Source organism: Etheostoma cragini, chromosome 18 (assembly GCF_013103735.1).
Source record: "Etheostoma cragini isolate CJK2018 chromosome 18, CSU_Ecrag_1.0, whole genome shotgun sequence".
In the NCBI taxonomy this organism is placed as follows: domain Eukaryota; kingdom Metazoa; phylum Chordata; class Actinopteri; order Perciformes; family Percidae; genus Etheostoma; species Etheostoma cragini.
This window is the reverse complement of record NC_048424.1, coordinates 21,855,439-21,882,350: the sequence shown is the minus strand read 5'-3', so window position 1 is coordinate 21,882,350 and position 26,912 is coordinate 21,855,439. Positions and strand designations below refer to the sequence as shown.

The following is a 26,912-nucleotide window of genomic DNA, read 5'->3' as shown; positions in this document are numbered from 1 at the left end:
TAAATTAGATACTCAGTTATAAATTATACAAGTAACTAGTTATTCCAGAAAGTTAGCAATGCGTTACTGTCAAGTACATCTTTATATGCTAAAATGTGACCCCACCTCCACCCTTTTTAATGGAACTTAAATACATGTGCATTTGTAATTGTTGATGGTAAATCTGAATATTTTAATGAAATGGATACTTAATGCAAACACACAAAATACATTTTATATCTTTTTTGTGTCAATAACATAAGTGCCCTGATGTTTTTACTTCTGTGTGTGTGTGTGTGTGTGTGTCTACCATCCAATCGTCACTATTTATGCGCTTGTTTCGTGCACGGTCCACTAACCAAGGGAGAAAAAACGTCCTTGCCTCTCGGCCCAGAGATCTAGTTGGTCTGGAAAAGAAAAAGAAAATGGCTTCAATTATAGTAACGGGTTGCATTTTTTGACAGTAACGGTAAAAGCGTTATTAAGATGTAAAGAGTAATCAATTAGATTACTGAAAAACGTAACGCTTTTATTTATAGTGACGTTATTTTCTAACGCCGTTATTCCTATCACTGCTGCAATGACACTCTGGTCAGGGGATACGTGAGAGTTAAGCATTCTACAGAGGAAGCATCACTTTGTCAAGTTGCTGTGCAGCATCAAGTATTGTGCAAAAATCGACCTGCTAATGTTGCTACCTCACGATGCTCCAAACTTAACCACTTTAAAAACCGCCACAAAGCCATATACAATAGTTGCATGGCTAAAAAGCCGAACACCAGTATGTCTTCATTAAGCAAAATATCATCCGACGGATCACTGACCGCGTATGTCCCTACTGACAGACTTCAGAACAGAATTTGAAAATGACTCAAGCAGCAAAAGATATGATGCACCTTAGTACGGTGACCAAGCCTTGGCTCGTGGCTTTAATAAATACACGGGATAAGCTGTAGAAAATGCCCTCCGTGTACATTAGCCAGGCCGGCACAGCAGAGCTCGGACCACTATGGCTGGCTGTATACATACAGTATAGCCTATATATTTAATAGGGGGGAGGGGGGGGGCGATTGATACAGCATAGAATGCTGCTATTTTTTGTGGCAATATTGCATGGTTACACAGAGGCCAGTATCAATCTATTAATATATACGTTTTGGTCAGTTTGTCTCTTGACAATCCCATTTTGCAGCAATAAAATTGAAGTGAGATGAACAAACAGAGAAATGAATCTCTCTCTTGAAACAGTTTTTCTTAAAAGATGTTGAGATGGAGACATTGAGGTTATTTGTCTGTCCCGTAATGTTCACCCTGTTTTTAAAAGCGTATATCTGCAATCGGCACTTAATGTGATTTCTTTCTGCCTTTCATATTAATTTTTACACCAGGCATATTTGTCAGTTCTTTAAATTGTCATGGTAGTTATTGCATGTTTGCAAGGTTGGATATTCAGCCAATCAGTCACTGTGATTGATGTAGTTTATAAATAAATAAATATGCCATTCATATAAATTCATACATCACTTAATTTCATCAATATAATAACATACAGGCCTGGCCTACAGGAAAGAACAGTTTGATTAATCTTTCTCATATTGTGTTGGTCAGACTATACAATGATTTAATGTTTGTCTTTGTTGAGTAAAACAGCAAATAGTTTAAAAAATAATTGCATTTTGAATAATATTAGTTGAAAAGAAATTGCATTAGATTATTTTTTTAAATCGCTCAGCCATATTCCAACCTCCATCGTTAATGTTAGCTGCTGGATCTCAGTCCCAGTAACATTAATCAGTGGGACCTGACCTGATGTAGCTCCAGTCTGATCCAGATTACTGATGGATGAGGCACTGAGCAGACTCTTTAAAGAGGTTCATCTCTCATTCAAGTGCCTGCCCATGTCTGATAGCCTATCACACCTTTCAGGCTCCTGATTCCACTCTGCAGGGCACTGATGGATTCCCCAAGTGGTCTCTCTGTCAGGACTAACCCGGGGCTTGAAGTAGAAAGAGAATCTTTTCACTTCTATTTTTTAGCTATGGCTCATCTAAGTCTCTCCATTGCTCCTAGCTACCCCACCAAAGTGTCTTTCTTTTCTGAGCCTTGCCCCCGGTATTTTCTACAATGTTGGGATTTGTGAAATTTTATTTTATTTTTTCAACACCCTTTAACATTTTTGTTACTTTATTTGACATTTGTTTTCACATTTCTGTCACTTTTATTGACATTTTTCTCTTCTTTTTTTTTACACTTTTTTAAAAGTTCTTTTACTATTATATTATAAAATATATTAATTTAAGTTGTGAGCAGGGTTGTTGGGAACCATCCACGTTACTTTTTTTGGAAAATATGTTTGAAAGAAAGCCACATTTCTGATATAGAAAGTTTTTGGAAAAGGGTCAAATTAGACCGAAAGACAACAGTGGGGTTAAACAAAGGAAAACTAGAACTTACTTTTGAAAAAAAAAAAGTTAACAGTATTATTATTATCAAAAGCATGTGTACATACAGCATGTGTAGATGGACAACTGTGGGATGGAGGACAATACAAATAGTTTATAACTGCTCACAAACTTATTAAAACATCTTTCCACCTCCACACAGTCATAATGTGTGTGTGCTGTAGGAATGAGGCCCAGTGCTGCTGTCTTGTGCAAAAGCCTGCTGGGTAGTTGTCGAGGAGACCATTTCTTCCTGTCAGGAGAACTTAGGCCACCCATCGGGCTTGTCCCCTCAGGCAACGGGCATGTACCATACACTGAGGTTGAATTTACTGTATATAATCCAAACAAACACAGTAACTCTGAGCTGTACACTGCACTGTAAGTGTGGTCCAGGCGGCCTACACAGGCTAACAGTGTGATAGGGCTGTGTAATTATTCACATTTTAATTGTGTTCACGATTCCAAAACATTGTTATTGAGTAAAACGATTTAACATATTCAATTTTGCAAGTAAACTCTTATTTTTTCTTGCGTTCTGAATGAAAAATAAAAGTTCAAACAGAAAAAGGGACATTTCATCTTTCTATCTTCAGACACTCAAGGCTAAACTTCTCCCCTTTTCTCTCATGACTGTTTCACTCCCTTTCACTATGTCAGGTACAGTTTATAATTACCTTTGAGATGCAGCTGTTTGGGGCATGGTAACCATGATGAAAGGAGGGGGTATGTCATATGTCACATGTATAAAGTGAAGACTTGTGGAGTTTGCTCTCCAGTCCATCTCTGTACTCATTGCAGTGTATGTGACTGGCTCCTTGCCAGTGATTCAAGTGACTCTTGGTCGTCAACAACGCTGCTCCCAACTGACTTCTCCCTTGCTATATCACCCACTCCCCACACACACACATATCCCGGCTTGACGCACACACCAGCGCACAAGTGTAAACATCAGCCCACTTACGTAGGCTACGGTGAAAGCTCTAAATAAAACGGCCTTAAGACTGCAAGCACTCCATGACAACCTTGTGTAAACAGGAGAAGGTGGGGAAACCTTGTTCGCACACATACACACACACACTCACAGGCAGACTCTTCCCCCATTCTCCTTGTGTGTCCAATGTGAGATTACTGTGGTCGGTTCCCATATTCACTGAAGAGTGTCTGTCCTCAAGCAGAATCGGAAAGAACACGTGCTCTGAAAGCTGCGTGGTGCCAGGCCATCTCTCTGCTCCGCTGCTTCACTCACCCCTGCAGCAAGCACATCCTCTCAGCTCGCCTCCACCCCTGCTATTTGCCCTCCCAGCCATCCTCATTGCTGCCCTTTGTCTTTTTCTCCCGTGTTCATTTCACAGTCACTCCATTCGCTATTTCCAGCTCACCACCCTAGCAGTCCACACTCGATTGGATTCCAAATCCAATTTTGCGTCCAAGACTACTTCTTAGTCCTGCTCATCTTTTCACTATTAACATTCTGATTTTCAGCCCCATCCTGTTTCTTGCAGCTGCTGGTAGCTGATAGCTTGAGCGCTAATAACAGCCCAAAAGAGAGCAAAAGCAAGCAAATTGACCTTGCTGTCCAAAAGCTCCACAACTCCTTTGAACTTGCAGTGGGGCTGTTTTGCACAAGGCTGAGACTGTGACATCAACGAGTCATGACCTTGTGTCAAAGCATGATGGGATATTTAACCCTAGGCTTTGCCCAAGATGGACTCTAATGTGGCCTCACTTTGAGGCCTTGCCTCCTGTACTCTGACTGGTGTTGCTGCAGCCTGGTATTCAGCATTACATCAAGCAGCGTCTTTGTTCTTTAAGGCCCTGACACACCAAGCCGGCAGCCAAGGTCTAGTGGTGACGAAGGCCGAATGTGGCGTCACCTCACGTCCGCCCCGCTTTGCCTTTGCCTCACAACAAACAGGGTTTGTCTGAATCCACAGCGACAGAACCAAACGGCGCCTACGGCCCCTCTGCTGGTCCTAACCCCAAGAGGTTGTGGACAACAGAGAACAACTGACAACAGAGGTTGTGGACTTTACGCATGCAGCTACTAAAAACTGCAATGATTCTGACTAGAGCCCGACCTACAAAGAATTTTTAAGGCCGATACTGATACAGATATTTGGTTAATAAAAAAAAAAAAATATATATATATATATATATATATATATTTTTTTTTTAAATAATCCAGATACGCGCAACAAAATTTACACAGATTTGCATAACATTTATTTGTAGTTGAGTTTGTATTTAAGTTCTCATTATAATAATATAATGTTTTGTAACAGAACAGAGGAACATTAAAATATAGTTAAGTTCCGATAAATAAAATGTATAAAAATACAAACTTAAGATATGAAACGTAAAAAAAAGTCCTTTTGAACAAAAACACATTAACAAAAAAATAATCAGTGTGGCCAACAGGGACGTTGTAGAGCGTCCTCTGGACAGACTATGCAACAACCACACTCTTAACATGGTTGATGTCGATTTTTATTTTATTTTTTAAATGTTAATTTATCAGAATCATGTATTTGTCTGTGATTAATAAATATTTAAAAATGGTATTGGCCATTTTAAATGCAGATACCGGTAGAGCCCGATATCGAGCTCTAATTCAATTGGATTCCAAATCCAATTTTGCGTCCATGACTACTTCTTAGTTCTGCTAAGAAGGAGGACCCCGGGAGATGGCTAACTAGACTGTCCCTTTCCCGGGCTGTCATTCAGTCTTTCTGCAAAGAAGCCTCCCCGCGGTTGGGAGCGGAGGGACTGTGTGGCCGCCGGCTAAAGTTAGCTCGCCGATGAAGGCTGCCGCGCTGTGCAACAGTACGGGACACACCGCAAAAACTAGGGGCAATGGTCACTCACCGTTGACCCAGCTTGCCTTGTTGTGTCAGAGCCTTTACTTCTACGTGCAGTGATGAAACCTACACCTAGTCTACACCTCTGTCTTCCTAGTCTCGCATTGCCAGACCTCCCTCCGCATTTCTTTAAACCAATCGCAATCATCTTGGGCGCCGGACTCAATACCGCTGCCAAATAGCCTCACCGGTACTACTGTTTCAGCTTCTGTTCAGTGAACTTTACATCGATATTAAGAGATGTTTTTTACGGCGCGCCCCAGAAGCGTGTGTGAAGCGACTCTCCGACGCACTCCGCTAAAGATACACAAGGTCTATTTTTACGCAAAACAGTGAAACGGCACGCACACAAACACGCACGCATCATCACCGCACCATTACCACCTGGACTAACCATCCGTCCTAGAGTGATGAGGTCTGCATTCAACATACCTCATCACTCTAGGATAGACCACAGCAGGCCTGAGTGTGTTGCGGGCTAGGCCATTAATGCCGCCAGATGATTCTCTGCCGCCTCACTTTGAGAGTATGTTGCGTCGGTACATAAAACTCACAAAATGCTGCCATGACCCCTTTAACACAACTTTAAAAAACTAAACTTGTTTACTCTCTTTCTGCCTTGAGTTACGAGTTCAGCTGTATTTGTAGCACGCAGCAAGGTCAGGACGCCTGCTGTCGTCTGCCAGTCATCTGCTCATCTTCAACAAGCAACCAATATTTCATTCATTTCTGTTTTGAGCTATTTATTAATGAACTATAATCACTTCAGCTCAATTTTACTAATGATTGCTCACAGGGTAAAATCTGTAAAATGTAAAATTCGTCAAGGTAAATTTTAGCATCACTATAACTTCTAATCATTTCTACATTGCAGATTTTTAGCACTTTCTTGATATGCTTGACATTAAAAGCCTGAATGGGACTCTTGTCTCATGGAATTAGTGCTGTGGTAATGCACATTATGCTGAATTTTAAGGTCCCATGACATGGTGCTCTTTAAGTGTTTTTATATAGACCTTAGTGGTCCCTAATACTGTATCTGAAGTCTCTTTTATATAGACCTTAGTGGTCCCCTAATACTGTATCTGAAGTCTCTTTTATATAGACCTTAGTGGTCCCCTAATACTGTATCTGAAGTCTCTTTATATAGACCTTAGTGGTCCCCTAATACTGTATCTGAAGTCTCTTTTCAGCATTGGTGCAGAATTCCAGCCACTACAGCCAGTCCCACAATGTGTTTTTTTTAGTATGTGCCATTTCTGAGTCTGTAGCTATTGGGGGTGTGGCCTAGACCAACTGCCACTTTGCTCGTTTGAAAGCCATGATGTCTCTCTCTCATGGGGGGCCAAATTCTCTGGGCGGGCAAACCAGAGAAAGGGGACGTTACGTCCAGATCAGCCCATCTGAGCTTTAATTTCCTCAAAGGCAGAGCAGGACACCCAGGGCTCGGTTTACATCTATCACCATTTCTAGCCACTGGGGGATCATCATAGGCAGGCTGCGGGAATGCATATTAATGTTAAAAAAATCTCAAAGTGACATTTTCATCCCATGGAACCTTTTAACAAGTCAACAGGTGACCATGGAGAATTGTTGAGTTAGCATTAACAGCAAATTAAAACAGAAAAAGAAAGCTGGGTGGTGCTGAAATATACCTGTTCAAAGGAAAACAAAGCTGTCTGAATGAGTATGAGTTTTTTTTTTTTTAGCAGAGACGTGTCAGTGCATGGAGCCCTATTCCTCTGCATGCTCTTCTCATCTGTCCATCTGTGTTAGCGTCCTGTTACCCGCGGGGGAACAGCACATTAGCAGCCCTCTGCATCTGGAAATCAGGAATGTTGGCCTGTAAAAACTGCCGCAGTTGTTGATATGTTGGTGTGAATGTGGGGTTTCTCACACACACACACACACACACACACACACACACAAGGCGTTAATGATTCTGTTTTACCCTAAAGACACTAACCTCAGTTTTCTCATGTCATTTTTTTCATTTTATAATAACCAGCGGTAAAGAGGCTGATGAAAGAGGCTGCTGAACTGAGGGACCCCACAGAACATTACCACGCCCAGCCACTGGAGGTAAGTTCACCACAAGACACCACGGTCCTATAGGGCCAGTATTTACCATCTTACTTTAGTTGATGATCTCACCACAACACTTTTTCCCATACTGAATAGTCTAACAGAGCATATTTGGAAAAGAAGTACAAAAAGAGGGCATTTTTCAACTTGGATATTATTTTTCTTATATGGTTTTGTCCATAGATTCTATCAGTAAAATATTTGTTAACCAAAATAATTAGAAGTGACATCTCAACATGAAAGTCAGATGGGATAAGAAACACAAGCAGATTACCAACAATTACCAACATATTGGGTGCCCTACCACCCAAATAAAGTGGTTTTAACAATCTGGTAGCAGCAGGGTAGCTGGGTTCCCGGGTCCCACACTGGGCAAATTCACCCGAGGGGTGAGGGGAGGCAAATTTTGTATGTACTGTATCAGTTATGATCATAGACTCTAGACTAGGGCTGGGCAATATATCGATATTGTGAGATGAGACTAGATATTGTTTTAGATTTTGGGTATATCGTCATATTGTAATATGGTAAGCGGTGTCTTTTCCTGAAAATACTGCACCATTAGAACTAGAGCCCAACCAATTTTTAAGGCCAATTCCGATCCAAATATTTGGTTATTTAAAAATCGGATATTCTGATGTATATTCAAAAAAAAAAAAAACATCCAGAGTCGCGTAACAAAACACAAACAGAATCAGAATCATTTATTTGTTAATATGAATGATTCTGATGAATGAACATTTATAATTATAAGATAACAAAATAACTTTTTTCATTGGCCATTATAATTGCAGATACCGATAATTGGGGAAATGCCTAATATCGGCCCGCTGATATATCGGTGGGGTTCTAATTAGAATAATGATTTATTAGCTCAACTAACAGATGTGGGGGTCCCATCTCATAGGACACGTCCCTGTCAGTGTTGTAACCCTTCAGACAACCCTGAGACAACTTGAGACGTCACAGGTTTGATATCTCCCGACGAGCAGTCGTCCGTGACATTTCTCTCTCTCTCTTTTTGCAGGACAACCTCTTTGAATGGCACTTCTCCGTACGTGGGCCCCCCGATTCCGATTTTGATGGCGGGGTATACCACGGCAGGATTGTGCTTCCCCCAGAATACCCAATGAAGCCCCCTAGCATCATCCTGCTCACGGTAAGGAGCCGGCAAAGGCACCATTTATATCACATCTGATTTTCCCGCTGATGCGGAACACAAGAAGACGTCAAATTAGCTGATCAAAGAGTGGAAAATGGCAGCATGTCATTTAACCCTCAGCCATTTGTGGTTACATCACACGTAGTGACAGTTGTCAGGTCAACGCCTGGGCTGTCATCACAATGTCAGAGAGAATTGCACTGGTTTTGTGATAATATGAGACTCCCTTATTATATTCAGACAGCTGTATGACGCCTGCGCTGCTAATGACAGGCTGATAAAAGCGTACCCTTAATGATTTTGACGGAGCCTTTTTTCATTGTTTCCAGTTCCCTTTGCTTCTCTTTGGTTATTTTTCAGTTTGCATTTACTGTTTGAAAACTCTTGCTTTTGCAGAAAAGCAGCCTGCATTTCCCCGTTCCACAATCTCAACTGTGTCAAACTTCCATGTCTGTCTACTTCTCATAAACTTTGAGAATGTGTATTCTATTTATGTATCTCCAACACACACACACACACACACACACACACACACACCCCACTCACCTCCACCTTCTTTTTATTGCCTTCCCTCCTAGCCCAATGGAAGATTTGAAGTTGGAAAGAAAATTTGTTTGAGCATCTCTGGCCACCATCCGGAGACCTGGCAGCCTTCTTGGAGCAGTAAGTTACATCATCGACAAGTCAAACGTTTTCCACATGCCCTGAGTTCCTCTAATTAGTTCTCCAAATACAAGTCTCTGTCTTAGTGTAGTCTTTGTCTTTGTTGTGTCACCTGAAGCCAGATGTAGGCTATCAATCCAACAACAAACTAAAGTCCCTTTCAGGAGGAATACAAAAACTTAAAGCACCCATATTCTGCTCAATTTCAGGTTCATAATTGTATTTTAAGGTTGTACCAGAATAGGTTTACATGATTACATTTTACACAAAATAACACCCCAAATCCCAGAAAAGTGATTTTTTTTTTCATAATATTGGCACTTCAAAGTAAACGAAGCAAGGGCAACAAATATGTATTTGCTTTTTTTAACAGTAGTAGGTAAAATAATAAATTAGCTCTTGTTTAACATCCAAGCTCTCCTCCCTTTAATCTTTTAGCAACATATTACTCAGATGTATCAAATAAATTCAACAATAAAACAAATTAACATTTCAAGTCAATTTCAGGAGGAATACACAAATTAAAACAACTGTATAAAAAAGTATAATTCTTCTTTCTCCTTTCTAAGAGTTTTATGAGCCCGAGCCCTGACACTATAAAGGACTTGTGAGATATGTGAAGCAGTCTGGCCTGGTTTCACAGTTATTGAAGACAGTGCTACAGATGAAGGAGACGCAGCACAGTGTAACTCAAGTCAAAGTCAGTGCAGGACATGCTGTATACGGGTGAGCTACGGGTGAAGCTGGAGAAGGATAGGTGAGCAGAACGTACAGTGTTCTGCTGCTGTCATACTGACTCAGGGATCATTTTACAAAGTCTACAGACTACTACGTTGTTGTTGGCATTGCGAGTAAAATACTCCACACTTTAGAAGACCATGTGTGAGTCTTTTTCTCAGCGTGTTCCCTCTACACTTGCGCTGTTGCTGGAGGAAGACATGTTATTTTTAGACGCGTGGCGTCAGCGCAAATTGTTTGGGTCGACGCATTTATGTAATCGATGACGTTGACTACGTTGATGAATCATCCCGGCCCTAGTTCAAGCTAAGAAAGATGGCTTCATGGAACACTTACCAGTGTTAAACAACAGTTATGGTAATGATTAGAGTAGATAGTACTTTGTAATGTTTCACGGTACATCGGTACTGTTGCCAGCCCGGCTGCTGTTGCCTTCACTTCCGCTCTCTCACAGATTATTATTACTATAGTGCATACTCGTAGCGTGCGCACCATCTATGGCGGCCCTAACAGGCCTCCACATCTCAAATGCCAACATGGAACAGCTAAAATCTTCTGTTTCAGTCGAGAAGTTATAAATGTGTAACAACAAAACAAAAAGTAGATTCACTTTTGATTTTAGGGTTCTATATTTTTGGGGGCACCTAAAAGGTAACCTTTTCATGAGAAGAAGGGCATATTTTCATACCTCCAGAGTAAAAACTGATAATTTATTTCTACTGAACTCATTTTAGTTCTCTCCTGACAATTTGCTGAGTTCTGCTTTCATGCTACTCCGTAGCACTTAATCAGGGGGGTCTCAGTGGGGAACGGTGCTTCTTCCTCAAAGCATTTTTCCCTACTAGTTCCCGCTCATGAAAAACGTAATACCAGGTCAATAATAGAATAAATTTAAAGATAAAGGTTACTCTAAACCTCATTTTACCAACATACTGCAGGTTACATGGCTGGCCATGCCTTAGACATTTCACTTCCCTTGCTTGGTTTTAAAGTGTTGTCTAAAAAGTGTGCCTCATTCTTTTTTTTTATGACCCCTAAAAGCCTGGCTGAATAATTGGATTTTGTGCACTTCACAGCCAGGCCAGCTGTAGTGATTCCATGGTTACGCTTACTACTGTTGGATGCTGCTTTATCTCATATGCTACACCTACATGTTTCATAAAATGTAATTCAGACATTCCTTTTGATATCACTCTGGAGAAGTTTGACATTTTCAAGTTCGACATATTCCCATATATGTGTGTGTGTGTGTGTGTGTGTGTGTGTGTGTGTGTGTGTGTGTGTGTGTGTGTGTGTGTGTGTATATGCTTATTTATTGTTACATGTCTTTGTTTTTAAGTTATTTCCCCCTTTCTAGTTACTACTATGTATTTTAAAACACACACACACAACTCACACACATCCCTTCATCTTTTTCAGAGCCTAGGAAAAAGTTGGCACTGACAAGATTTATCTGAACCGACTTTTATATATACAGTATATTAGCGTTGTACATACACCAAAACACAGGATATTGGTCCATATTGGGATTTTTGAGCCACGATTCAATACAAACATCAATTCTTTTTTTTGGGGGGGGTTGGAATCAGTAAAGTAATACTTTTTTTCTAATTCACAGTTAATTCGAATGACACTGTGTGAGTGAAGTCTAATTTATGTAATGGGTTTTCATGTTAGACTGCAAATACATATCTTGACGAGGCGTTCAGCTACAAGAAGACAGCTCCTGTTTGGTGGTGAAGATGCTGTAGTGGTATAAGGTGTCAGTATTTTATCTGGCAAGAATTGGTAAAGTTAGCCATAAAATACAATAATGGAAAAGAATGATTTCAATTGCTCCATGATTCATTTGAAAGGCTGCTATATTATGTCCAATTTGTCTTTGTAACAGTTTGAGAGTCAAATTATAAAATGTAACTAACAGGGGCTCATGGTGATGACTGCTACAGTATGAATGCATTCTCTTAAATGGTCATTATTATGAATAGGACATTATGATCAGTTTTTTTTACCCTGGTTATGCGGCAGGAACAAAATCAACCACAGAGCAAATAAAATAAATGCTGCATTTCAGCAAAGAAAATGTTGTGTTGCCTCTTATGTGTTATTTGTTTTCAACGATATGTTCTAAAATAACTTGCATAATGATCAACAAACAAAATGGTGCTGTGTGGGCTTCATCACAAAAAGTGCCAAATATTACTTTGAATGTATTGTCAGTTTCTGTGTATATATCTATAGTTATTATAATAAAATCCAATATGGATAACCTAAGTAGGTTTATCTTGTTCAAAGACAGTCTGATATAAAGCGCTTCCAGATGATGGGCTTTAGTATATTGGATAGACTGGAGCACAGACGAAACACAGCCAGACTTAATATAGATACAAACAACCCTTTGAGCTGGACCATATTGTAAAATGTGACCTGTGCCAGCTGGAGAATGTGTACACATGGTACACACATGGTCGGTGCCCTCAAATAGGCCCGGGTAAATCCAGGCTTACGCTCAGAAAACAAAGCATCATTCCTACTTATGTAACATGGTCACTGAACACAACGACAGGTGCGGCCTGTTGTGTAATTTAACCTTCCCTGTTTTACCCAGGAGTGTTGAACATGCTCCGATTGTAATGTTTCTCGTCTTCTGTTTGTGTTTTCTCCTCTTGTCTGTTTCTCTTCCAGTCCGAACCGCCCTAATAGCTATAATCGGATTCATGCCAACAAAAGGAGAGGGGGCGATCGGATCGCTTGATTATACTCCAGAAGAGAGGAAGGCCCTTGCCAAAAAGTAAGATTTTGTTGGATGAAAATCACTCCAATGTTTACTCTGCAGAGCGTGTGTTGGGTGTGCACTGCTATGGACGGAGAAGGATAATGAGGTGAGTGGTGAGGAAGTGTGTGTTTTGTAAAGGTTTTACGATCTTGCATGCTGGATTAGCAACATACCTGTAAAGGATATGGTCAGTGCCGACATTTTATGCATGATCTTCAACCTGGACCCTATTTTCCCATGCGTTGATGTTTATGTGACAAATGTGAACAATAATCTTTCAAAATGATCCACTGCAGATAGCCTGCAGTGCAATCAAATGGGGCAAATGTGCTTTGTCCATTGCTTTTTCTAAAAGTATTGTTTTGCCACTGACAGGCTCACCCAGGATTTCGGCCCCGTGCTCCGCAGTCCTTCAATACCCAATGATCACGCGCCATAACAGGAGGAAGTTTTCATAAACACAATCACAAAACCTCTGACCTGTTGACTTCAGGCCTCTCCGCGCATTATGACGTTTTCAAGGTGTAGTGCAGGGAAATATGATCAGCCGTAAGCACAGTGTATTTTATTTTAAAGATTAACTAGATTACCTCCCTGTCCCGCACTGCCGTGTTCTGAATTAATGCAGAGCTCGGCGTCCGGCAAAAATACTAGCTCTGCGTTTCTGCTCCGGCCGGCTGGGGATTGACGGAGCTGGGGCGGATCCCCAGCCCTTCCGCAATTGGTGGAAATCAGGGGTTTTTCTATGTGTCTGACCACATTATGGAAAGGATCCCTACAGAGGTGGACCTTTTTTGTTAACCCTCTTGTTGTCTTTGGGTCAAATTCGACCCCTTTCCGAGAAGTTTCTATTCAAGTTCAGTTTCTTTCGAACAAATTTTCCCAAAAAGTATTGTGGATGGTTCCCAACAACAAGTCGATCAGTTCACTACTTTCATTGAATTTGTGTGTTTTTTTGTCAATTTTATTGCAGAGAAAAAACAATTGGTCAAAGAACTTTAAAAAAAAAATGTCAAAAAAGTGACGAATGTACCAAAAAAAAGCTTAAAAATTGGGGGAAAAACACACGAAAATTTTAAAAGGCTCAGAAAAAGTCGATAAATGATAAAATCATTGGGAGGAAAGCCACAAAGAGTCAAAAAAGACGACCAAATCCTCGATAAAGAGTTTTTCATTTTCAATTTTGGCTCAGAAAAAAAAGAATTTCCAGGTTGCGGGAAGACAACACAAGGGTTAAAGAAGAGATCCTTTTTCCGTTTACCCAGAAAAATTGCCAAAGCCACCAGACTGTCTTTAAAATAAAATAAAATACTTTTTGCGTGTGTAGAGACAGCATATTTTCACTTGTAAATGGTTATATTTAAGGGTTTATTTCAACCAGACCAAAGTAGTGTTTGTTTGAACGGTGAAAAGACAAACCAAGACACCTTTTCATAGATGTATTTTGTTTCTGGTAACCTTGAATAATGTGTGTTTTATGATGATAATGTTACTGTTTATGTAAATGGGGTCTGGTTGGTACGGCAATAGCTATTTTAGGGATTTTCATGTTAAACAGAATCAGTCTTACTCTTAAAAAAAGAGATTTTTGTGGGTTGAACATTGTTGGAAACATTTGGGTTAGCGTAAGTACACAGATCAACAAAATATATAACATAGGTAAAGTTGTTTTTAGACATTTAGACTGCAGCAGTCTAGCTTAATAGTCGACCAATTTCAAAGATTGTTGTTCCAATTAGTCACTTTAAGACAAAAACGCAGGAAAATAGGGTCAAGGAATAAAAAATTCATGAAAATGTACCCTTTATAAAAAGCAAACCCCATATGTTCATTTTATGTAATCAACACCTGAGCCTGGGTGGACATGTCCCCCACTACAAAGTCTCTAGTCCCAAAGGGAAAGGAGTGCACCCAAGCCAGTCCTAGTATTACCAATTCATGACAAATTCATTATCACAAAAACACCCGGCCTCTGGAGGGAGCATGCATGGGCACGGTGGTCTTCATTTCACACCACATTTCCCCCAGAGGAAACCACACAATACCAGAGAAGGAGAGGATCCTACTAAAGTTGCTCTTCTAATAGCAGATGAGACGGGTCTTGATCAGCTGGCTGTTTCATTAGCACATAGAGATGAGATAGACGCACTTTGCTATAAATACATGGCTGCTCCGTCTCCCTGATGAAAACTTTTTTTTTTTTTACTCTGTGTAAGGCTGAGGCAGCACACTTTTGGGGTTTTTCATCTTTGCTTCTATGCCCATGGTGATTGTAGAACTGTCAATCAGAAAAGGGCATCTGCACAGCAGGATATTTTTTTGTCAAATTTCAAAGATGTTGCCTAGCTTCTAATGTGGCAAAACAAACACAGTGCCCCGTGGAAGCCTGGGAAAGTCTCAGAATTTAAAATGAAAAATGACAATCATTTCTGACACCCGGGTGAACATTTCATATACAGGACACATGCTGACAGCAAATATTCTGATAATAGTTATTAAAGGTAATTTATAGTGTAAGGATACAGTGGTCTACCTGACTGTCAAGCTATTTTCGGGGGGAAAGGTTGTCACATTAATTGCCAAATAAACACTTCATTTATCCCAGGAAGAATAGTGCTACACTTGTTTTGCACTGCAGAGAACTGGTGACACGCCTTGCAGAAAATATTGTTCCCCTTCTGTTTAGTGATGTAATCCAGATTGCTCCAAATCCTCAGATCCATCCCACAGAGCAGAGCACATGCAGTATTTGACACTACTGTTTCTTAATGCAACTCCGATAAGTCAGGGTTTCATGTAGTGCATGTCTACCTAAAATATTGTCAAGCTGTGATAACACAATGGGCCACTACTGTTGTTACCAACCTGGAGTTTGTCCAAAGTTTAGCATTTTGTGTAAAATCTAACTGTGTCTCAATTTATATACACTTCTGTGAGTACACTTATACATGTAGTGTACTATGTACACTAGCGCCCAGCCGATATATCTGCGGGCCGATATTAGGCATACTATCAGTATCTGCATTTATAATGGCCAATACATATAAATATTCATTCATTTGAATCATTTATAATGACCGAAATGATTCTGATAAACGAATACTTAAAATATTAAAATATATTATGTAATATATTAATGTTTAAAAACAAATTACTATCATTATTTTATCAAGAACTCATAAATAATTAATGTTAGGGAAATATGTTAATGTTTTCTTACGCGTTTCTGAATTTTTCTTAAAAATAAATATAGGCCTATTTATCGGCAAGTCGGATTTTTAAAATCCTTTATTGGCCGGGCTCTGGTGTACGCTATGTACTCACTTCTCCATGTCGCCCAGCCCTACTGCTGACCCCGTGTATGTTTAAAACTCCGGGGTTGCGCTGTAGTCTGGACAGGCAGAAAGAGAGACCTTTTGAAAGTGTAACACTTCATCTCTTTGTTGGTCTAAGCAAATATATCCCTGGACCTCTTGCCCTTGTTTTTCTGTATTTTCAACTTGTACTAATGAGAAGTAGTTAAACCAAAAAACACGACTGCCCAACGTTGCTTGCAATACTTAGATTTGGCGCTGTGACGCAGTCTGCTCAGGTTGCTGACCGTCCAGGTGCTTTGTTTGTAGCATACGACACTTAAAACCTTTCTGTCACTGAATGCTGCCAATGTTAAGTGAAATTGCATGAACAACACTTCTGGACCATTGATTGATAAAACCTCTCAAACATGTTGCTGTCCTCAATACAAACCAAATCTCCAGTTTTTTTTATCTTAAAGCTTAGATGTGTTCTTGATGATTAGCAGTTATGCTTAAAAGGATTCAGACTTTTCAGTCATTCATGTGAGCAACCATCTACCGACCACGGAGCCTGTATCCATGGCGTCCGCTTTTGGAGACAAAGACTCCCTGTTTAAGCTGTCATAGTCCACTGACAAGATGACTGGAGGCGTAAAAGAACATTTGCCGTGCCTTGCGAAATGTCTAATGTCTAAAAAGCTCAGCTTTTTCTCCAGCTACATCTTAGCTTCCCATAAATAGAATCCAATTTCAGTTTCGCTCCAGAGAACCAGAGAAGACACGGATTTGGATCCTGTATCCAAATCTATCCAAGCCACCTTTCAGCCTGAGGAGTGCCACAGTAAGGATGCGGTGTTCCTCAGAGCATGATTCATCCCTCCTCTTCACAGCTGTAACATCAGCCCATTAGCTGAAGCAAGGGACGATTAGCTTTCCTAAGACGAGTCCACAGACACCTCTTTAATGTGTTGCATTTTTATGTTTTTTCCACACCACTGCGCTAAGCAGCTGTGTTGATCTTTCTTTCAGCAATATTGCAATGAACCCCACTGTCAGGAATGACATGAGAGCGTATTAGCGCACGGAGCATTGAACCCTTAGCAGCGACCTGGCATGTTAATGTGCCACAGGTGGTGAGGGAAGAAAAAAAAAAAAACTGTCAGATGAGGATACACTGTGAGGCAGCCAACAATACAACAGACAGCCAATGCCATAAACACAGCGTTTGTAGCTGGTTTTCCTGCCAGTTTGTTGACAGGATTCATACACAGCCCTAAAAAGGGATGTGCAGCTTAATCTAAAAAATCTTTATAATTTCATAATCAAGATGCCAAATTACCATTGGCCGAGAAACCTTGATGACGGTAAATACTTCATACACAATCAGTGTACCACCCAGAGCACTGGCTGCTAACTTTATGAAATGTAACTTAAATGCCTGACTAATTTCAAGTTGGTTGTCTGCTTTTCCTCTCTGTGTTCATGTTGACAACAACACACTGGCCATCAGCAAATCTAAAATCTGTCTCTTTATCAAACACACTGTTGATTGGCTGCGTGCTACACAGTCAGGTATATAAAGGAAGAAAGTTAATAGTTTTAGCCATTTTAACTGTGATTAAAACATTGTACTCACCGTGCTTGGACAGGACCCCATGGGGTCTGTGGGTCTGGAGCCCTTGGCGTAATTTTAAATGTGTAGGGTAAAACCACCTGGTTAGGATAAGAAATAAGATGGTAGGTAGGGTTAGAAAATGTTTAAGTGACACGCTGAAAGTCCTGGGTTGTTTTACACGTCTAAAATTGAGGTTGGGAGAGAATAGGTAGCCTGACCACTAGACAGAGTGGACACATTAATGAGAATAAGACAAAGGTTGAAGAATACCAAGATTTTCCTTAGAACATGTAGCTGTGACATTATGTATTTAAGATAAGGTGTTGCTGCAGATGCATTACATCAGGGTTGCTTAGTAATCAGGACGTGTATTTCAAACCCAGTTGCACTTCAGTATGACAAGCGTGAGCCACCGTATAATTACATACAGGTAGTGTGGCATATGGCAGTAGAAATGTATTTATTCTACAAGATAGTTGGTAAAAAAAATTACTTGGCAGATCAACCTGACATACTGTGAAAAGTGAGCATTAATGTTATGCCTGTTCATATTAACAGCTACTTTATTTTGTGACTGAACCGCTGCCATTCTAATTTGTTTTCATTTAGGAAACAGGCTGTTCACTTCTAGAGTGGAGGGACCTGGTTATTCCTCAAATGGCCTAATACTGTCACAAGCTACTTATTTTAAAATTAGGTCTCTGATTCTTTGAAATACGTAGTGTAAGGATTGTTCAAGGGATGGAGGGGAACACATGGAGGCCAGATTAATCTTCACCGGGTGTATGTTTTAGTCAAAGTTTACATAAAACCAATGAGCAGTTGGTTTCGGTGACGACGTAATAAAAAGAGCTAGGTTATATGGAACATTTGGTTGATTAAAGTCATTATTTCATTAAGAATTATTGATCCCAGTTTGCGTACTGAAATGACCAGAAATAATGAATTGAAGTGTGCTCACAGGAGGCGTCTTGGTCAACCAATCAAATTAGCCACAAAGCTGACTGTAACGCCAGGCTGGGTCAGACTAAAGACTGTCCAATCTTTTGTTGTATGTAAAAAAAGTGGTTCTCAATATCGACTGTAACTGTGAAGAATTTAGTCTATAATGGAAGCAAGTGGGTTTTGAACTGATGGTAACTGTTCATCTGAGTGAGATCGTCTTTGTTATTACACATTTGGGGCAAATTACTAAAAAAAGTACAAAACAGTCCATCCTCTCAACTCTACTGCTGTGTGCATAAACTTAAACTTTTGTGGGAGGTTAACTCATCTTGTCTCATCTGGTTGGTTTTGGTCATGCAACCTTTTGTCACCTGTATTTTCCTCCTACTTGTTGATAGGGCTTGAATGGCTAGGTTGATATGCACAGGATTTTCTTCTTTTAAATGTGGAGACATGTTGACCATTTTGGTATTTAATAAATGTTTAATATTCGCGTTATGTGCTTTGTTTCTTTGTAGGACACTTTCACAGAAAAGAAATGCAGTGTTAGAATCGTGATTAGTTCTTACTAAGAATCCTGCAGCCATGTGTCATACACCTCTCTCTCTGCCTATCTCCGGTCTGCCTTTTCACCGTCAACTATTAAAACAACGGGAAAAGGCAAGGGTTAGCACCGTGACATGCAGAAGGAGACTTGCTCACCATGTACCACCTGTTCTCCGGCAGGTCCCAGGACTTCTGCTGTGAGGCGTGTGGCTGCTCCATGCGCTCCGCCCTCCTGGCTCTGACCCCCAACAGCAACCCCAGCGCAGAGGACCACAAGGCTAAAGAGCTGGCCCAGCAAATCAACTTCAAGGTACAAACTAGCTAGAACAGGGAGCCCTGTTTGATGGTAGGGTTGGACAATGAACCATTAGGAACCCCCGACCCACTTAAATGTACTCATATTACAATTGTCTAAATGCTGTATGATTTAAGTGAGAATAAACAGTAAACTTGCACTTTTACTCAATTAAAAGTGAATTCTTGTCTTTTGAAACATTTAACCCTTGTGTTATCTCCCCGTTAACCATGAACTTGTCCTTCCAGGCCAATATTGAAAATTAACATTTTTTTGTGCTTTTCCTGTGTTTTTTGAGCTGGTTTAATAATATGTTTTACACTTATTCTTGGCATTCATAGTCAACAAACCTAATTTATATCAAATTATACATATGTTTTTAGTTGAAAAGGCAGAAATTAGGAATTTTGACTAATAACGTATGCAGGAAGTGTTAAATTTCAATAACAGTAGCTTTATTTTGATATTTTTTAAAAACCTGCAGCTGAGAAGAAATGATTGTCAACTATAAGTAAGGGCAAATGGAAAGTAAGAGCAGCAGTGTTATACTAAATATACCATACAAACTAGTATATTACAGGTGATGACACTTTTTAATTTGAACCAAGCTTTGATTTTTCCAGTCTGGCCATGTGCTTTTTTTTTTTTCTTCTTTTTTTATGGTTGTAAAAGTATATGTGACAGTTTATTACGCTATACATTTGTAGTTATGTTGTCCAGCCCTATGACAGGAGCCAAGGCACGGTGTAGATAACTGCACTTCCCTGTGTGTTAATGCAGGCAGAGTCCAGTTCATCCAGACAGGCAAGTGAGAGCGGGGGTGCAGAAAGCGAGCCTGCTACACTCACCCAGGAAGACAGCTCCACGTCTGCAGACCAGGAAGCTTCTGAAGAGCCCCGGGCGGAGCAGGTAGGTGTCATACTGCTCCATGGGGTTATACAGGACTAGGTGCTGTTGGAACAAATTCCAAAAGTTGGAATATAATTCGACTAGTAAAAAAAAAATCAATTCTATTTGAATACTGAAATCACTATTCAAATCTGATGCATTGTGAGGTCTTAACATCACATAGCACCTAATGTTAGTACAACGGGACAGGACAATTTCCCTATAAACTTACATTGTAGCTTGTTTCTCCGCTGCCAACTGCAGCAATCTCGCTGAATACTGGACCAATGTCAAAGATTGCTGTTCACATCAGTCGCTTAGACACAAAAACATATGGAAAATAAGGTCCAACGTGAAAAAACCCTTTAACTGACTTAAATGGATTTTTTGAGCCGTACTGGAATGTCTTACATATCTCCATTTCTCTCTAGTCTGTCAGGGATTCTACTTGTGAAGACAATGCCATCCTCTACCTCTACAGTCTCTGTCTGTGTGATAGCTGTAGAAAGAAGCCACCTACTTTTGACTCTGTGGAACCGACACTGAACCCTGACGCTTTCGTGTGAAGTATAACGTCTACAAAGACTTGATGGAAAATATACCACTGCTCAGTAAATCCCATTCACTGACATGAAACCTAGTTTAAGGATTATTTCATGCAATCACAGTAACTCTGTGCAATCAATAGGGGGATTTTGGTCTCAAAGTAATGTGTTAATTATGATGCATCTGCACATAGTGTATGAGCTATAATTCTTTTTGTGCTTTCAATTTCTCTTCGGCCAGGTCAGTCACACCATACAGCGCTCTGTTTCAAGTGTGCAAATGCAACATTCACTGTGAAGTAGGGAATGGTTGGCATGGAATTTAGGTCTTAATTCTGTATTTCATGTTGTAAATGGATCATAATGTAATATGATACAGCAACAGTGTGCTTTTCAAAAGGCTGTAGAACGAAGCCACTGACTTTTGACTCTGTGGAACTGACATTGAAACCTGACGCTTTCTTGTGATGTATAACATCAACAAAGACTTCATTATTTAGACTTTGCTGATTCCTTGTCCTAATATTGGGAATAATTCAATACCCGACCTGTCTACAGCATTCTGTGGTTCTTTTTTCAATCCATTTAAGCTCCACAGTGTTGGACAGAGCAGCGGGTGTTCGGAAGCTCCACAGTGTACAATCAAAGGGATGACACGGTGCTGTCTTTATGCAGTCAATTACACATCTTTCACATTTTTCCTTTTAATTGGTGGCTCGCTTCGCCACCTGCTGAGATCCCACTGAGCTCAAAAATCAGTTTGAATATGTATGGGAGGAAATGATTCTGCATGCTGAGTTCGCTGCAGCACCATGCTAGCTCTATTGATTGCACTGAGTTGCTGTGGTTGTATGAAATCAAGCAGCTGGATAGTAACACTTATTACATCATAGTTGGTGTGCTAAGAAAGCATGAAGCCTGGGGTTCTGTGGCTTCTTCTTCACAAGTCCAGATCATATGGACACGCTTTGTTGCCTAAGAGCATTGGTTTTGACTCCAGCTGCTGCCAATGATCCAGTCAGAAGGAACAGAGAGGAGGGTCTAGATTAGTGTTTAGTAAACCAAGCCGTGTCAAAAATAGGACTCACCATCTGCCACTGTAGTTGAAGGGACAAGAGTTACAACTTGTCCGGCCTGCGGTATCCCACGCTGCCTTGCTGCCGTTCCCTGAGTACGTAGGGATATAGGATATCTGGGACGTGTGTGATGCCTCTGTCCAGTTAGTGCAGTCTCCCCCCAGCCAGTCCCTAATTGGGGGAAATGTACATTTTCTGTGTAAAAGCTAGGCCTGTGGACACTGCTCGTTGGTTAGTCATATCCCTCACATGTCCTGCCCTCCAGAGTGAACTCATTCTATCATCACAAGCATCATCGCTTTATCTAAAACTAACTGTAACACCAGTATCTATGCCAAAACTAGCTTTTAGCTTTTAATGCGTTGAGTCGGGATGCTCATGAATGACTTATTATTTCAATAATGTTGCATGAAAGGAAAGCCTTATGGAACCAAATTTGTGATTTCATTATCCTCTTTACATATCTTACATTATGTATTGTGGGATAGTGGAATGAGTATTCATTTATGAGTGATTTGATTCTAGCTCATAAATACTACCTTTATTTAGTAGTCATATCCAAGCTGTTGGCCTTTCTGGGTCGTTTTGCGTGGGTTTTCCTTTGCGTGCTCCGGTTTCTTCCCACCATGCGAGGTAACTAGGACTACAGTTGAAAGTTAGCCGACTGGCGCATTTACATACATGTTGATTAATGTGCATTGTCCTAATCAAACAAATCAATCTACAAATCATCTGACTGGTAAATGACAACAGATGTACTGTTTGGGTGCATTTGTATTGCCATTTCATAAAGTGATCCCAGAAGGAAACAAACAGATATCCAACATCTAGAGCCACACTGTCCCCAACCCTCAGCGAGCGGGTCTGTGGACCGTATGTGAAAGCTCTGCTTTTGAGTGAGAATAATGGCGGCCGAGTGAGAAAATTATGCATTTGTAGATTTTATTTCTTAATGTGGATATGTCCCACTATAAGTAAGTAGGCTACAAGTAAAAGATGAGGTTTGGTAGGTAAAATACAGCCTCAAAGTATCTCTTAGACACATTCAAATGATCTAAAAATGTGTATTAATGCTTGATTTCATCAAAACTGCTCTAAACTATATTATACAAACTCTATGTTTATATGGATGTCAGCTGAAAAAACAAACTTATCTTCTAAAAATACACAAAAACGCAATACAGCTGGATCCAGTGGGCATAATTGATAAGTCGGGTAATTGTTTCACCTCTAATGCGTAGTTTTGTCCTAATGGTATCTTCCTCCACAGGCAGAGGTGCCTCCAGCCACAGGTACAGACGGACCCCAGCCCCCTGCGGCCCCCATCCCCGGCCGCCCTCTCAGCCCCCGGCAGCGTCGTGCCCAGCAGCGCAGCCAGCAGGGCCAGAGAGACGCCAGGGACCCGGCCAGCAGGCCGGTCTTCGCCCCGACCCCTCGCCAGCCTCGGGATGAAAGCCGCGCAGGCTCCGTAGCCCTCATCGCGGTGCTCACTTTGGCCCTGGCCGCACTCATCTTCCGCAGGATCTACCTGGCTCACGAGTACAAGTTGGACTACGAGCTGTGACCACGCACCTGACCGTCCCTCCTCCTCACGCTCAAGTCACCCCCCCCCCCCCCCCCCCCCCCCCCCCCCCCCCCCCCCCCCCACCCCTGCTACCACCCTAACAGAACTATGGCCAGCCGAAGTGGAACCAGAGCCGAGGCGGTGCCCGACACTGACTTCCTGCGCGCCCTGTTTGTCAGCAGAGGGTTCGGTCTGCGCCGAGGGGGGGACCTTTCATTCCTGCAGAGGAGGCGCCACCCCCCTCCGCAACACCTCCAGGGTGTCTTTTTAATCAATGTGAATTTTACTCTCCGGAGTGTCATGCGTTTTTAAGAATGGGAAGCTTTGTTGTTTGTGATCAGTTCAGCCGCTACACACACCCCACGTCCCCTTCCATAGAACTGTCTGTCCTACTGCTGCCGCGTGTTGCCATTATTTAATCCAAACTGTAATAGAACATGTCAAGAAGGTCATGGGGGAATTTTGTATCAAAGTAATGAATTAATCATGGATGCATCTGCACAAAAGTGTATGTGCTATAACTCTTTGTGTGCTGTTTGGGCTGGTCAGTCACAACACACAGCGCTCTATTTCAAGTGTGCACATGCAGTGTAAATGGATCATATTGAGATCAATACATATATATATCCAAAGTATACATCATTCAAAAGTTAAAACCTATATACAGTTACAGTAAAAATGGAAATCTTTAAGTCAGAATTAAGATTTGGGAATGTAGCAAACTGAAACACAATTTTTTTTTTAAATGCCTTAAGCAATATAATAAATGGAAAACTATCAACATAATACACAGGAAAAGAGTCAGATAGGGGACATTAGGTCAGACTCAGTGGTCAGAGGGACAGACACCGATCCAAAGTAGACCACTTTTTATATTCTATAACTTATCTATTATAGATTATTCTATAATCGGTTATCAGGCAAATAAACGCTAACAGATAATATAGACGATAAATGGACTATCCCTAGATGGAAGTCTACTATACAATGTTATAGAAGTGCAATGCTAAATCACAGGAGTACTATTATTTTTTGGGGCATTTTTATTTTGACATGTATGTATATGTGTGCCTGCTTTACCAACGGATCTAACCTGGCCACAGTGAGGTACTCTTTTAATGTGGTCACAGAATATGGTGTAATACCTGCTATAATCATATTAATTGCCTTTTATTTCAAAGGCAATTAAAATGGATCTAAAGATTTAAAAGGGTTTAAATGGACTTGGTCATTTACAATTTTAGGAATGGTTTTGGCAGATGTATAGTATTTGGGTTGCTTCTGTTATAATTGCTGGCGTGTAAGACCCAATTTCCACGTCCTGCTTTGTGCCCCCACATGGGCTGGGCACAATACCAAAAGCAAAAATACCAAACACGTCGGAGTGCGGGTCTACATTACATACACCTCAACATGAGGGGAGCGTGCTTTCAACTGTTCTCACCCCTGCGACTCTACTTTTAGGGATTCTTTGCACCAATATTCCTGACTGGAGCCAACTTTCTGCTTACTTTCAACACAAGTGTGACTCCTGGTGTTTTCATTCTGCTTTCCCACCTATAACCGATTTTATATATTTTATTTGAAGGCCTTTTTCTATTGTCACTGTACTCCCATTCATGTGTATCTTTCCTCTGCCTCCCCTGCTGTGTCATGGTACTCACCACACGTCCCTTTGCATTAATCTCTTGGTTGGCTTGCATTCTCCAAAGCTGTATGCTAACAGTGATTTCCCCCCCTGCTTGTATAAATAGACTCAAACAGGGTCTAACGTTTACCCTCTTTAACATACTTTGAGTGGGGCGTGTATCTCTCTGAGGAGGACCTGGGAAGCAAGTTTAAATGAATTCTTTGCACTTTGTAGCTGACGGCCATGGTACAACAACTTGGCAGCATATATACCTCTGGGGTCATAGCAGTATCTGTTGAGGGGAACAGTTCTGTCTCTGTAGTTCTCTTTTGAGCAACATCCTATACCTGCATGTGTACAGGTATGACTTGAAGGCAGCAGAGTGTGCGAAGCTTTGAATTTCCATATTCGTAGAATCTCTCTATATCTGCCTCTTCAGTTTTCGTGCCCAAGGCTGGTGTACTGGGATCTTAACACAAAATAAATTGCTTGAATGAAAGAATGTGTTTGCCATGTGTATTGTCTTTCTTACAACTACAAACCCAGCTGTAACATTGCTGTGACCGTGACATTTTGATGCCAGATTAGGTCATTTCCAGATCCAAATGTAGTAGAATACATTTTGCCACACATTTATATAATCACAACAACCGATGCAGTGATTATGGGAGATTTCTCAGCCGAGATGTCTGAATATCTAAAGCTACTTGGAAGCACAGGGAATAAGATGTGTATTTTGGAGATGTTGAGCTGTACATCCTTTCTTCTTTCTTTCATGTGTCAGTAGAACCTTACTCAGATTTTTATTTTTTTGGCTCCTTCTTTAGAAGTGGATGGGAGTCTGCAGCCGTGCTAGTTTCTCTGTGAGGCTGTATTTGTGGTACGTCGATGCTTCACACCCGAGTTGAATGCATTTACAAGTTGGATTGTCGTTGATTTCATCAGCTCCAGCCAAGTTAGCCATTGTTAGCAACGCCACTTTATACCAACACTGTTTAAGACTAGACCACACTCTATGATTTACAAATATCCAACAAGTCCAGCACTTCTCCCAAAAGCAAGAACTTCTTTTTAGGGAGAAACCTGGGACAGACCCAAGCTCTTGGTAGGTGGTGTCTGACGGGGCCGGTTGGGGGTGTGATGTACAGTGCCAATAATCACAATAACGATAAAGGAACTATGACTAGAAATAGTAGTTGTAGTAGTTCATGGCATAGCAGGGTGTAACAGGGCATAGCAGGGCGCGGAGCAGGACCATCAGGATAGCTGCCACCAGGATTTAGGTGCCACCCTAATCCAAGGAAACAAGTACATAAGGACTCCGGGGAATAAGTCCCCTGAGCAAGCTTTTCTGGAACGGGATTCCCACAGATGGAAGGAGAGAGGAGAGAAAGCTCAGTAAGGAAGTCCCCCTGCAGTCTGAAACTAGAACCGCATAATTAAGAGAGACAGGGAAGCTCACCTGCTAGAGCGCGCGTCCACATCTAGAGGTCAGTAGGGTGCTGGTTCAAGTATGGTGGTGGACTGGTAGCTGGAGAGGTGCCAGATCACCTCCTAGAGACTGCCAGGGTGCTATTGGGCAAAGTACCAAACCCTCATCTGCTCGGGGCGCCTTTCCACGGGTAGCCCCCCCCCCTACACTCTGACATCTCTCCATTAGGGCATGTGTAGGTACTGAGCATGTGTGTGTAGTTCAGGCCTGTGTGTGATAACAACAGAGTGTAAATTGTGATTTCCCCTTGCAGGGTTAATAAAGTATACATAGTTGTTATTATTATTATTATTATTATTATTATTATTATTACTG

At 41.0% G+C, this 26,912-nt stretch overlaps 1 protein-coding gene across 2 annotated transcripts in view; it reads left to right on the top strand.

Annotated features, from left to right (window-relative positions):
* Positions 1-24,364, top strand: part of ube2j1 (ubiquitin-conjugating enzyme E2, J1) — a 29,272-nt gene extending 4,908 nt beyond the window's left edge. The window contains exons 2-9 of one of the 2 annotated variants that reach the window (XM_034899939.1): positions 7,290-7,363; positions 8,394-8,525; positions 9,107-9,191; positions 12,615-12,720; positions 19,288-19,417; positions 20,183-20,311; positions 23,182-23,528; positions 23,560-24,364. In XM_034899939.1, the coding sequence (XP_034755830.1) occupies positions 7,290-7,363; positions 8,394-8,525; positions 9,107-9,191; positions 12,615-12,720; positions 19,288-19,417; positions 20,183-20,311; positions 23,182-23,475 (950 nt within the window). In that variant the 3' untranslated portion in view covers positions 23,476-23,528; positions 23,560-24,364. Of the gene's footprint in view, positions 1-7,289; positions 7,364-8,393; positions 8,526-9,106; positions 9,192-12,614; positions 12,721-19,287; positions 19,418-20,182; positions 20,312-23,181; positions 23,532-23,559 lie in introns of both variants that reach the window. The other variant, XM_034899938.1, reaches the window with a different exon arrangement.
* The last annotated feature ends 2,548 nt before the right edge of the window (positions 24,365-26,912 follow it).